This window comes from Mesitornis unicolor, unplaced genomic scaffold (genome assembly GCF_000695765.1).
Source record: "Mesitornis unicolor isolate BGI_N332 unplaced genomic scaffold, ASM69576v1 scaffold5401, whole genome shotgun sequence".
Lineage (NCBI taxonomy): Eukaryota > Metazoa > Chordata > Aves > Mesitornithiformes > Mesitornithidae > Mesitornis > Mesitornis unicolor.
In genome coordinates, this window is record NW_010164330.1 from 42,372 (window position 1) to 54,835 (window position 12,464).

General features: G+C 34.9%; 1 protein-coding gene across 1 annotated transcript in view; it reads right to left on the reverse strand.

Annotated features, from left to right (window-relative positions):
• Positions 1-11,651, reverse strand: part of CDH10 (cadherin 10, type 2 (T2-cadherin)) — a gene marked incomplete at its 5' end in the record, with an annotated part of 28,717 nt that extends 17,066 nt beyond the window's left edge. Inside the window, 4 exons of the mRNA XM_010194267.1 lie at positions 601-854; positions 3,781-3,968; positions 10,762-10,929; positions 11,532-11,651. Of these exons, the coding sequence (XP_010192569.1) occupies positions 601-854; positions 3,781-3,968; positions 10,762-10,929; positions 11,532-11,651 (730 nt within the window). The remainder of the gene's footprint in view (positions 1-600; positions 855-3,780; positions 3,969-10,761; positions 10,930-11,531) is intronic.
• Between the last annotated feature and the right edge of the window lie 813 nt (positions 11,652-12,464).

Here is a 12,464-nt window from a genome sequence, read left to right on the forward strand (position 1 = left end):
TAGTACATTCAGCTAGATGTGAAGTAGCAGCATCTATTTTTAGACACAGAAAATATTTTTTTTAATATTAATGTTTTAATGTCTAATTTCTTTTAATTTGAACACAGAATAAAATTATCTTTCTCTGTATTGCAATCACTCTGGTAAGTCTACAAAGCAGACGGCATCAACCAAAACAGGTGAGATCAGCACTGCATATTTTCCAGGACTGACCAGAGTAAGCATTAGAAAAGCTCTCTGCACTTCCTGGGCCATAGACTGGTTTGGCACTTTTTCACAGTGTGAATCAAGTAGGCTTGAAGAGCCTACTTGAAATCAATGTGTAATTTTATAAGTTTTTTGAGATTGGAAGTACTAGAAAACATTTCCTGTGTCTCTTGTGTGCAAGTGAATGGTTATTTCCAGAGGCTTACAGATAGCATAATGCTCAATTCCATCTATTTCTGGGACACTAATACGTAAGAGAAAAAAAAAAAAAACAACAAACAAACCATTAACATCTTCTTCCTGTGCACAATACGTAAGTGAAAATTCATGTTGTATTACTATTTCTCTTAATTTATTTAACAAATGATGTGTTTACAGAGACTGGATTATTACCTTATCGGACTTGAGGCTGAATCAGGATCCCGTGCCATTACCGTTCCTATTATTGTACCCAACTCAATATCTTCATGCACCTCAAAAAGGTAAGAAGATCTGCTGAAGACAGGAGGTTCATCTACATCTTCTAAAGAGATTTTCACGATAGTTGTATCTTTGAAGGGCCCCAGATAATAGAAGCGTGGATCCACATGAGTATTCTCAGCTTCTACTTTCAAGGTATAAAGTCGTCTTGTCTCATAGTCCAGTGGCTAAAAATTAAGATGATTATAAAATTTATTAAAATACATATTGACAGATTTTGAGCTATATAATTTATGGAAACTGAAGAGGACACAATTCTTGCTAGACTTGTCCTGGGTTGAGGGAAACCCCATACAGTTCATACTTTTCACAGCACAGGGTTCACTTGCTCCAGTAAGAAATTTCCCTTAGTTTTAGAGGCAGTTTCTCTTCCTAAATATTATTTGAATTCTCATAGCACTAATGACAAAATATTATCAGTGCAAATTTACCAATGATTTAGTGAATTTTGCAGCTGCTTCACAAGAATATGGATTTGAAACAATCATATAAGCATTTAAAATACTTGGAATATGGACTTGAAACACTGACATTTCAGAACAAGGGATTTAATACTACTGTTTCTCAGGAAATACTATGAATGCCTTAATACTTATAACAGACTGAGCATCCTTATTGTCAAACAAATGTATCTAGCCTTAAATATCAGGAGTGTTTTAAGCTGTTGGTGTTTTGTTTTGGTTTGGTTTGGTTTGGTTTTTTTAGGAGGGGATGTGTGTCAAAGTTCTCTATATCTACAGAAACAGTAATACCTTAATCTTGTTCTTTTTCATTTAATTTAATGAATCCAACACGAGAGATTTTTTTTTAATAGATTTGACATTTTGTCAGCAGTTCATTTTTAAAATGGAAGGATGAAAGGTTCAAGGTTATAAATAGAAACCATTTTGGATAGAAAAGAAACTCTATTCCTTTAACTTTTTCTGTCATAGATGAAATGTTTTAGCTAATTAATGATACTGAGGAAATGAGCAAGATGAGAATTTACCTTTCTGACACAATGATTTCATTAGCTCCCCCAAAATCTCAGGTAGATATCAAACTAGTGGTTTTCATTCATCAAAATGGGTGGTATAACACTTGGATTTTCTGCCTAACTGCTTTTAAATAAAAATTGATGTTCATGAAAGATGCCAGACTGACAGCCTAGAAATTTAAATTTTCTATTTAAGAGCAGAAAGATGCCGCCCAGTGAAAGAATGAGTTTCCCCACTGCCCCCTAAAAAATGTAGTTAGAGCAGAAGAGAATATCTATTAATATAATTGAGAAATATAGCATAGTGCTGCTGTTTAAGCTAGATCTGAGACTATTGGTGTTTCTATAGAATACAGCATGTAACTGTTAAGGTATGCTGGCTTCAAGCCTAGAAGCAAAGCTATATTAGTCTTGCTTTATTCTAATTAGCTGGCTTAATTTGCCAGAAGGTACACCATGGAGATGTAGTTAACTTGCTACTAGTACATTCACATCCAGTTTGGACATCTCTTCAGGCTATGCTGCAAAACACAGATAAAAAATGTGTGGATTATACAAGTATTCCAATATATTATTGGTAATAATTAATACAATAATAATAATTAATATATTGGTAATGAACAAAACTGTTGCCCAAATATATGAAATTGTGCCAAAGCAATTATTTTGACTGTGAGAACTTGTATAGAAAATGTTATTTTGCAGCATATATTAAATTCAGGCTTAGTGATTTAAGGGGTCAGTGAAGAAGCACCAGCTATTTGTAGTTATTCATAATTGAAAACAGAAATTACAGTCCACGTGGCTAAATAATAAAAAAATAAATAATACCTTCCTAAATTAACAAACTGAGCATATCTTCTTCCTTGCTAGTGAATGCTGTTGTATATGCTGTCCAAATAAGCTACTTATTTATCATATGAGAAAGCATCCTGAAAACTTGCAAAGTGTGTCAGATGCCTAATGACAAAATGAGAAGATCTTGTTCTAATGAACATTTAGTGGTGACATTTTTGGAGCTGCTATGTTATAACTTATGAATTTTTTATGCTTGATCCAGTTATTAGACCCTTTTTTCAAGTCAGTATTGATTTAATATAGTAACAGTCTGTGTGAAAAAAAAATGAAGCAAGCAAGAAAAGAGCATCTCAAGAGAAGTCTTAATGAACTTCTAGGAAAAGGAAAAATATTGAGCCCCAAACTTTGTTGCTAAATTCCTTCCTAGATAAACTACAATTCTGACTATGAACATAGAACATGGACATTAAAAAGGAACACAGTCTGAACTTTGCAGGACTGTATTTTCTTTGGTTGCCATTATCAAGAGATGTGGAGACATAGTTTATAGTAGTGTTTAATTCATTATTCTATGATTAAGGATGTTTGTTTTAAAAGCTAATACAAAAAAATGCTTTATGTTAGAGATGCTGCCTGAACTCTATAGAAAGATCTCTACAAATCCCAGAGAAAAGGACTGAGGGACTTCTGTAAAGAAAATTGCTGAGGAGCAGGAGAATGGCATTGCTAAGTGTGAGATCTTACACTTCTGAAAGTGCTCTGACATGCAAGATAGGGGGCGGAACTAAAGCTAGCTCTGAAACAGGGACACCATCATCACTCACTGTTTGTGTGCTAATCAGCTGATGTGCTGCAAACTGGAACAAAACAATATAGCTTGTGACTCTGCTTCCATGAATGTGTTTGTGTTCTGGTGTACACTGGTCACCTAAGTTTATGAGAAAGTCCTAGATAATGAAAACCTATGTCCCTCAGTAGTGAGTGGTCTGCGTATTGCTTGCTGAAGAAAATAGATTACATGAATACTAAAAAAGTCTAATTGAATCACAGAGATAATTAGTACTAACACATTGGGGATGGTTCATTTTTCACATACTTTGCTGGCAATAATGTTTCAAACCTACACTGTGTCTCAGATATTGTTACCACTTGTTATTTCCAGTTCATCTTAAAAGGAAATTGTATTGTTCAGTCACTGATAGGGGATACATGCAAGTGATAAGCAATTAGAACTTAGTGATCTAAGCACTTTCTTCCAATGAACATTTGTGGCATAACATTGACACCAATATAATTTAGCGGATGTTGTTAACAGACACCTTTCGCACTGTTATGATGCCTTCTTGTGTGTCCTTCTGTGTCACAATATCAAACATATCTGTCCCATCACCATCTATAATTTTGTACTCTACTTCTGCATTTTTTCCAGTGTCTGCATCTGTGGCTTTGACGCTGCCAATGGCTGTCCCAACTGGGGAGGACTCAGGAATGCGGAGATGGATGGTACCTGTCAAAGAGACAAAGAACCACTCAGGAGCCCTGTAAGTCATTACACATTCAATAAGTAACATTGTGTCCCATAGTAGCTGATTACATATTTTTGTGTGTCTTTTATTCTAGAGAACTTGCCATTGAATTCTAAGAGGATGAGCAAAATGTGAGGCAGACAACTATGCAAGGGAAATCTTTAGGTAGAAGATTGAAAAATAAAATTGTAGAAAAACAAATTCATAGAAAGATAGGTTTGAAAAGGACCTCTATTCTCCTATCTCAAAAAAGAATAAACTAAACTATATGTTTTTTTAATAGAATCATAAAATGTGTTGGGTTAGAAGTGACCTTTAGAGGTCATCTAGTCCAATCCCCTTATAGTGAGCAGGGACAATGTTAACAAGATCAGGTCACTCAGAGCCCCATCAAGCCTGGCTTTAAATGTCGCCAGGGATTAGTCCTCCACCACCTCACTGGGCAACCTGTTCCAGTGTTTAACCACCCTTACAGTAAAAAACTTCCTCCTAATGTCTAATCTAAATCTACTATGCTCTAGTTTAAAATCATTGCCCCTTGTCCAGTCGCTACGTGCCCTTGTAAACAGTCGCTCCCCGGCTTTCTTGTAAGCTCTCTTCAGGTACTGGAAAGCTAATATAAGGCCTCTCTGCAGTCTTCTCTTCTCCATGTTGAACAATCTCAACTCTCTCAGCCTGTCCTCATAGGAGAGGTGTTCCAGCCCTCAGATCATTTTTGTGGCCCTCCTCTGGACCTTCTCCTACAGTTCCACATCTTTCTTGTACTGAGGGCTCCAGAACTGGATGCAGTACTCCAGGTGAGGTCTCACCACAGCAGAGTAGAGGGGCAGAATCGCCTCTTTTGATCAGCTGGCCATGCTTCTTTTGATGCAGCCCAGGATGTGACTGGCCTTCTGGCCTGTGAGCATGCATTGTTGTCTCATGTCAACAGCTTTTCATCCACCAGTACCCCCAAGTCCTTTTCCTCAGGGCTGCTCTCTATCACATCATCCCCCAGACTGTACTGATAATGAGGATTGCCTCTACCCAGATGCAAGACTTTGCACTTGGCGTTGTTGAACCTCATGAGGTTCACATGGGCCTGCCTCTCCAGTTTTTCTAGGTCCCTCTGGATGAGATCCTATCCCTGTGGCATGTCGACTGCACCACTCAGTTTTGTGTCATCTCCAAATTTGCTGAGGATGCACTCAATCCCACTGTCTATATCATCAAATGAAGATATTAAACAGCACTAGTCCCAGTGTGGATCCTTGAGGGACACCACTTGTCACCCCTCTCCATCTGGATATCAAGCCACTGACCACTACCTTCTGGCTGCAATCATCCAACCAATTCCTTTTCCACTGAGTAGTCCACCCATCAAATTCATAGCTCTCCAACTTAGAGAGAAAGATGTTGTGGGGGATCATGTCAAAGGCCTTGCAGAAATACAGATAGATGACATCCATAGCTCTTCCCTTGTCCACTGATGCAGTTACCCCACTGTAGAAAGCCACTAGGTTGGTCAGGCAGGACTTGCCCCTAGTAAAGCCATGCTGGCTATATCGAATCTCCTCTCTGTCCTCCATGTACCTTATCAGAGTTTCTGTGAGTATCTACCCAGGCACAGAGGTGAGGCTGACAGGTCAGTAGTTTCCAGGGTTCTCCTTTCTACCCTCTTTTAAAATGGGTGTAATGTTTCCTTTCTTCCAGTCACCAGGGACTTAATCCAACTGCCATGACTTTTCAAATATCACAGAGAGTGTCTTGGCAATGACATCAATTCCTTCAGAATTCTGGGATACATCTCATTAGGTCCTGTGTACTTATGTACATTCAAGTTTCTCAGATGATCATGAACTTTGTCTTTCCTTACAGTGGGAGGCACATTGTCCCCCTCGTCCCCATCTCACAGTCCTTCAACTCAGCAGGTGTAAGGAGAGATCTTGCTAGTTGTCACTATCTTGCCATTGTTGCTCATCAGGATGGGGTGGGGGAACACACAGTTTCTTTAATATTCCTTTTGATTGACATACCTGTAGAAGCCATTTTGTCTATGTCATTCCTGAAACACCATCTGGAAAGACTGCTCTGTGTTCTTTTCAGGTTTCACTCTGCTTTTTTTCCCCTTATTACCTAAGATAAATCCTTTGGGATACATTTTACGTCTATTTTATCATGGAAGCAATACAAACAACAGAACTCCCTGACTTCACTGGCCAGTTCTAAGCAATTTCAACTTTCAAAATTAGATAGTCAGACACAATATTAAATAAAATTGAATGACATCTTAATGCAGGGATAGTTTTTTGAAAATCCAAAAGCAGAAGGTCTATATTTGTTAAAGTAGTTAATTCGTACTCAACTAAAGCTTATGAACATTGCAATATTGGTTTTGTGTTAAAAACTATCTCAGTAGTATAATTTCATGTGGTGCCATACAGCTGATAAAAAATACATAGGAATAAAACTGCCATCATTCAGACATGCTGCAATAAATTGAAATAAATGGCTTACCATACATTTTACTATTCTGTGTCCTAGCCTTACTGTGAAAACCGTAAATAAGGGTTGAGATCTCTGGTCCCATCTGTCAGAACATACAGTAGGAAAACATGTGGGACACACAATACACTATGAAGAATTCTCAGAAGATTATTTTAAAGTGAATGCAGATATAGATGTCATTCCAGATGAAATTTAAGTAACCAAAGCACTACTGAAAAACATTTTCTTCTCTGCCCTTAGTTAAGTGTTCTATGATCTGCTGTTTCACTTAATAACTTCCTAAGTAAAATGTGTTTTGGAAGACAGCTCAGTTAACAGCAACACAAAAGTGGAATCAGTAAGGCCAGCAGCCACAATGCGAAAAAGTTGAACAGCTTATCCAAAAGGGCAGCTATTAGATTTGTGCGATGAGGAAGATTCACGGGAAAAGAGCAGTGGCAAGGCAGTACAAGAAGGGCACTGGCAACTTGATCTTATACCTTTGGGAAAGCACAAGTGAGTCACTTGAGGATTACCAGTGTCTTTTAATAGAGTACATTACATGACAGCTACTGAGTGACAAAGGAAGTGGTTTTGGTTTTGGGAACGCTCACTGAAAGAAACCCCTATTATTCACTGGGACATTTGACTTTCTCTCATCCTACAGAACTAGTTTTTTCTTTCCATTATGTTATAGCTTGCCAAACCTCAAAAAGAAAAAAAAAAGAAAAAAAGAAAAAATAAAGAAGCAAAATTAAAAAACCCACATATTCACATATAGTTTGTAATTAATCATTGAATGAAAAATATTGAAATTTAATTTCTTCATATAATTTTACTTAAGCAGCTTTTGATATAAAACTGATATACAGCTGCAGAATTACTATTTTATGGCCATACACATTCCACACTCTATTTATATTAATTCATTTTTGCTCAGTTACATTTTGGTGTTTCAATCCAGTGATTTATCTTGCATTTGCTCTGACATTTTCATTACCTTTCTCTAATTCCTAAATCTGTGTACTTTGCTATGTTATTATATAATCTCTCTGTAATCGCCTAATGGTTGAAAAAAAAAACCAGAATAAAAAATAGTGTCTGCTCCCATTTAGTATTTATGCAGTGTTATGTAAAACTATAGTGAAAAACCACATTTTTTTCCCAATTAATATTTATATGTTATAATTAGTTTTATAGTGTGTCAACTATTCCCCACATTTTTGTTACAGTGTTTAAAACCACATCCCCAAGCTATGGCTTGTAGATACTAATTTGACTCTCACTGCAATACACAACTTATTAATTTAGTCTACAAAGTGGTAAGAGCTCATATCTTGAACTGCTAATAGAGTAGTGGAAACAGAAAGTGAAAATAGTCAGAAACCCATAATCTGACAGATAATTTTATGTCTAACCTATCCATCTACAGAAATCTCTACTGTCGTATGAGACACTTCATTTTATTATTAATGTTACTGAAGACATTTAATGCACTAAATATGGGATGCAGTGAAGCTTTAGACACTGTATCAGAACACAACCTACATGAAACTAGAATTATTCTTGCAAAACTCTGTTGTCAATCCTTTTTCTCTCACTTCTTTCACAGAGTAATTTCCTGTTTGCATTTACTCCAGTGAGTGATGTTCTTTCATTTGCCTGTCAGGAATAAAAATGGGAGGATCAAGGAAAAGAAAAGCTTTTCCATACACTAAGAAGAGCGGAAATCTGATGGAAGATTAAAGTCGACACACTTGTGTCTGGAAATACTTCTGTCAGTCATAACGAATGAAAAAGCAATCTTATTCATGTTTATCCTTCTTCCTATTTACTCTTGAATAAGCACATAATGTAAAGGTAGGTATTTTCATAGAGTCTAAATCTCTAGAGAGGTATTTTCATACAGGCTAAATCTCAGAGGAGACAAGGGCTGCTATAACTCAGATGCTCTGAGTTTCAGCCAGTCTCAGGCTTCTAAGTCCATAAACCACATTTTCCATTTATCATTGGTCAACACCATCTCCTTACTTCTCAGAACACCTGGATAAATTACAGCTGAAATACAGATCCAATATCTGAGGTCTTTGATGTACTTTCTGTGCAGAACTTTGATAATATTTTACATTTTATCATGTTTCCTCAGAAGAAAATCTGCTGCTACCTATATGGTTTTCAAGATATCTTTGAAAGGAGAATAATATTCTGAAGAGTCCTAAACAAGAGAGCTAAACAACAGAGGAATTAATGGCTCTTTTGTTTTTAGAGGTATTTCTGAGAAAGTATGGTAAAATAAAACATTTAGAATTTTCCACAATTCTGTGTTACTTGTGAGAGAAGTTTAATCTGTTATGAAACAAGTTATTGAAACATGTAGTTGTAATATGCTGAGTCCTGTGAAAACATAACGGATCTTCTAATATTTTTACTGGTAATTTATAAAACTGATATGAATGATTGTCTCATGAACCTAATACATATCTGGTTTTTATTAATGGAATGAATACGAATAATTTAACTTAAACATTACTCCAGTAGTCTCATTGAAGTCTATAAAAATTAGGAGCCATTATAATGTCTATTTGCATTTTAAGATTAAGTACAAAGATTTTTTAAGAAATCAGTAGCTATTTTTACTTTCATATATCTAGTCAAGTAAGTCCACTTTCTAAATGTGTCTATTTTTATTTCCAGTGAAACATGCATTTATATCTAACAAAGCTATTGGCAGAAATAAAGTAGAAAGAAAAACAAAACAAAACAACAACAGAAATAACATATGAGAGTAAAAGAAAAAAGTTTATTTAAAGTAAAGGTCACATCTAATTTACACTGACATTAATAGAAAAATGCACACATGGGATGCCACATCACATCCTCATGTGTCTTAGATATGACATTGGACTGCCAGATAAGTCATGTAAAATGGTCTAGAAAGTTGATTCTCAGTATTAATTTAGCACACTGTCTAAGAAAGCAGGGGGAAAAAAAGAGAAGAACATAAATAAGCATTTTTGATGCTTATACACTGTCAAATTTAACTGTTGAAATTAGCTTTCCTGTAAAGCTTTGAACATGACACTTCTTTGAATAGTCTTCCTCAATACATCCAGAGAGGAGTAATACAGCATTCCTCACCCACACAGCACTGGAATTACCATAAGAGTCTACATAAAAATGGAAACAAGACAAATAATAAATCAATAACCTGTGGAAATAGTAAGAACAGAAAATGGCAAATGAACAATAAATTCTGTCCAGAATAGATCCTGTGTGCAAATCCACAATCTGTAAGTACGCAGTTGTTCATGCTTTTCAAATTTTGAATCTGTATATGAAATCACACGCTAATAAACATCTTAGCTAAACACATATATATCAACTACAATATTAAACTGAACAGAATTATGTACTCAATTGTGTTATAAAAAGCATGTCAAATTCAGAATCATTTGATTGTGTTATTTTGAGCCTGAAGGCTGATCATCAGTAACTGCTGGATTCAGTAGAGTTATACAGAAGAAAATGTAGGTGGTTAGGATAGTGTAAATCTTTTAGCTATTAAGAATGTCCAAACCATCTTAAAAATGCTACAACTTCAGTACATATAAAAGGCTTCAAATGTATTTTATATGCTTAACCTTTAACAAGTTTGATGTTACATAGCTTAATATTTCTATATTACATGCAGACAAATAATGTTTTTTATATTTTGGTTTGAGGATATAAAGTTTTGATAGCTGAACATTATAAAAAGCTTTGGTAAACTTAAGATGTAAAAAACCAAAAGTTAAATGACATTTAATTTACTTTAGGAAATTTTCTATTAGGTTTTGTCATATTGTAACTGAAAAAGTACAAATCTGCTTGATTGCCTTAAAGTAACTTCTTTTTGAGGTTCTTCATGATTAAATATTTAAGTAGATAGTAGAATTCAAACATTTCTGCATATCTAGAATTACTACATGTTTTATTTTCCAGTAGGGGCATAGGATTTAAGCAATAGGTAAGGGAAAAGAAAAACATTTCTCTAATGCTCTTATGAGTCCACTACAACCCCTTCCCATAGTACTGGCAAATATTCCAGGTTTGCTGTAGTTATATTTGACCATGCAACTGTTTTCCTAAGAAACAAATGCTGTAACATTTAATATAGTGCTTTAATAATAGTGAATAAATCAGTACCTAAGCCTTTTGTTCATGTGTGCTCCATAATCTAGATTTACTCTAAATTAAACCAGATGGTGATTGCTTAACTCTTTAGTTTGAAGCTCTTACAGTGCAAGGCAACAATTAAATGTAGCTTACTCTGGGGGAATCGAGGTGGATTGTCGTTGACATCAGTCAAAGTGATGTTCACGGTCGTGGTCCCTGATAATCCACCCATCTGGCCTCCCATGTCCTTTGCCTGGATAACTACTTGGTACTGCTCCCTGTTCTCTCTGTTCATGTTTGGCAAAGCAGTTCTGATGATGCCTTAAATAAAGAAAGAATTATCAGAAATTGTTAATAGTCTATTTTTTGTCAGGCAGCAATCTGCTGCATATTTTTTGTATTAGTCTGTGAAATATATTTCTAAACTATTAATTTCATGTTTTAAAATACAAATTTCTGTTCATAAGCTTTATATATAATCTTCAGTTCAGGCTGTTTGTTGAACAAACATTAGTTCTGTATCACAGCTCCCTTTGCAGTTTCATGCTAAAAATTATTCAAAATATTTATGCACAACATTTATGAGTAGAAAGAACACTTTTTATTAGTCCAAGTACAATCATTAAGAAAAAAAGAACAACATTTTCTAGTACACAAAGCTTTATTCTTGCTTTTATCAGAAATGTTGTTACATAGAACCTTAAGCAATCAATAGTACCACTGTAAAGTTACTTATGTTTCATGATGTCAGCTGTAATAACTCTTAAGTTTTTATATTTATTATAAGAATTATAAATTATGATGGGAAAAAAGCATAAAATAAATATTATTTCAGTTATTTTTAAATTTTTTTTCAGGTGATCTAAGGTTTTTAAAATGAAAGATAAAGTATGGAAAATGGAAATAGTGACAATTTTCCTGACCTGTTTCTGGTTCCACAGAGAAATATGGCTGTCCCTGAAGTATGCTGTAAATTATTCTGGCACTGTTCCCATATGAGGGGTCATCGGCATCAGTAGCTGTAACTTGCACCACAGAAGTACCTGAAACATCCAAAGTCAACTTAGTTTCACATGTGACAAGGTGGAGGTCCGGGAACATCAATTTCCACTTAAGCAGACATTAAAGAATATTTCATATAAAGTCAATTGAACTTTTCAAATATATTTATTAATTTATAGTCAGGTTGAATAATGTACTTCAGGTACATTATTCCCTATTTCAGGATCTCCCTCTACATAAATGGAATCTAAACTTCCCTAATGGCACAAGTGTGATTAAGATCTAATTAGCAATGGTAAACAATAGATACGGTTGAGCTGAATACTTATCCTTAAGCAGTTACAATAATTTCATAATTCTGTAATAACTTCCTCTTTTCAGAAGACTTGTTTTTATTACAATAAATACCTGTTTTCCATTACCTAGAATAGATTTTTAATTTTTTTTGTCCAATGATGTCAACATGATATGAAACTACACATACAGGAACATAGCAAAAAAAGGTTAAATAAGTTGTTGGAACTTGGGGAAAACTAGTCATCATTTCTCCCTACATTCAAAGTGTTAATATGGATAGTTACTACCAGAATAAATATTGCTATATGGATTTTGAAATCTGCTGGTTATTTAGACTCCAGAAAATTCTTTGATCTTAAAAACCACTTCTAAATTTTAGTTGAATATACCAGTTCTTCAAAACATGGAAAGCTTATCATTGCTTCTGCCATTTCTTGCTAAAACAAAAGAGATTCTACATCCTGTTCAACTCCTCCACCAGAGAAATAAAGTATCAACAAGGATATCCTCTATTGTACCTCCATAAAGTATAGATATGATTTTAAGTATATAGGGAA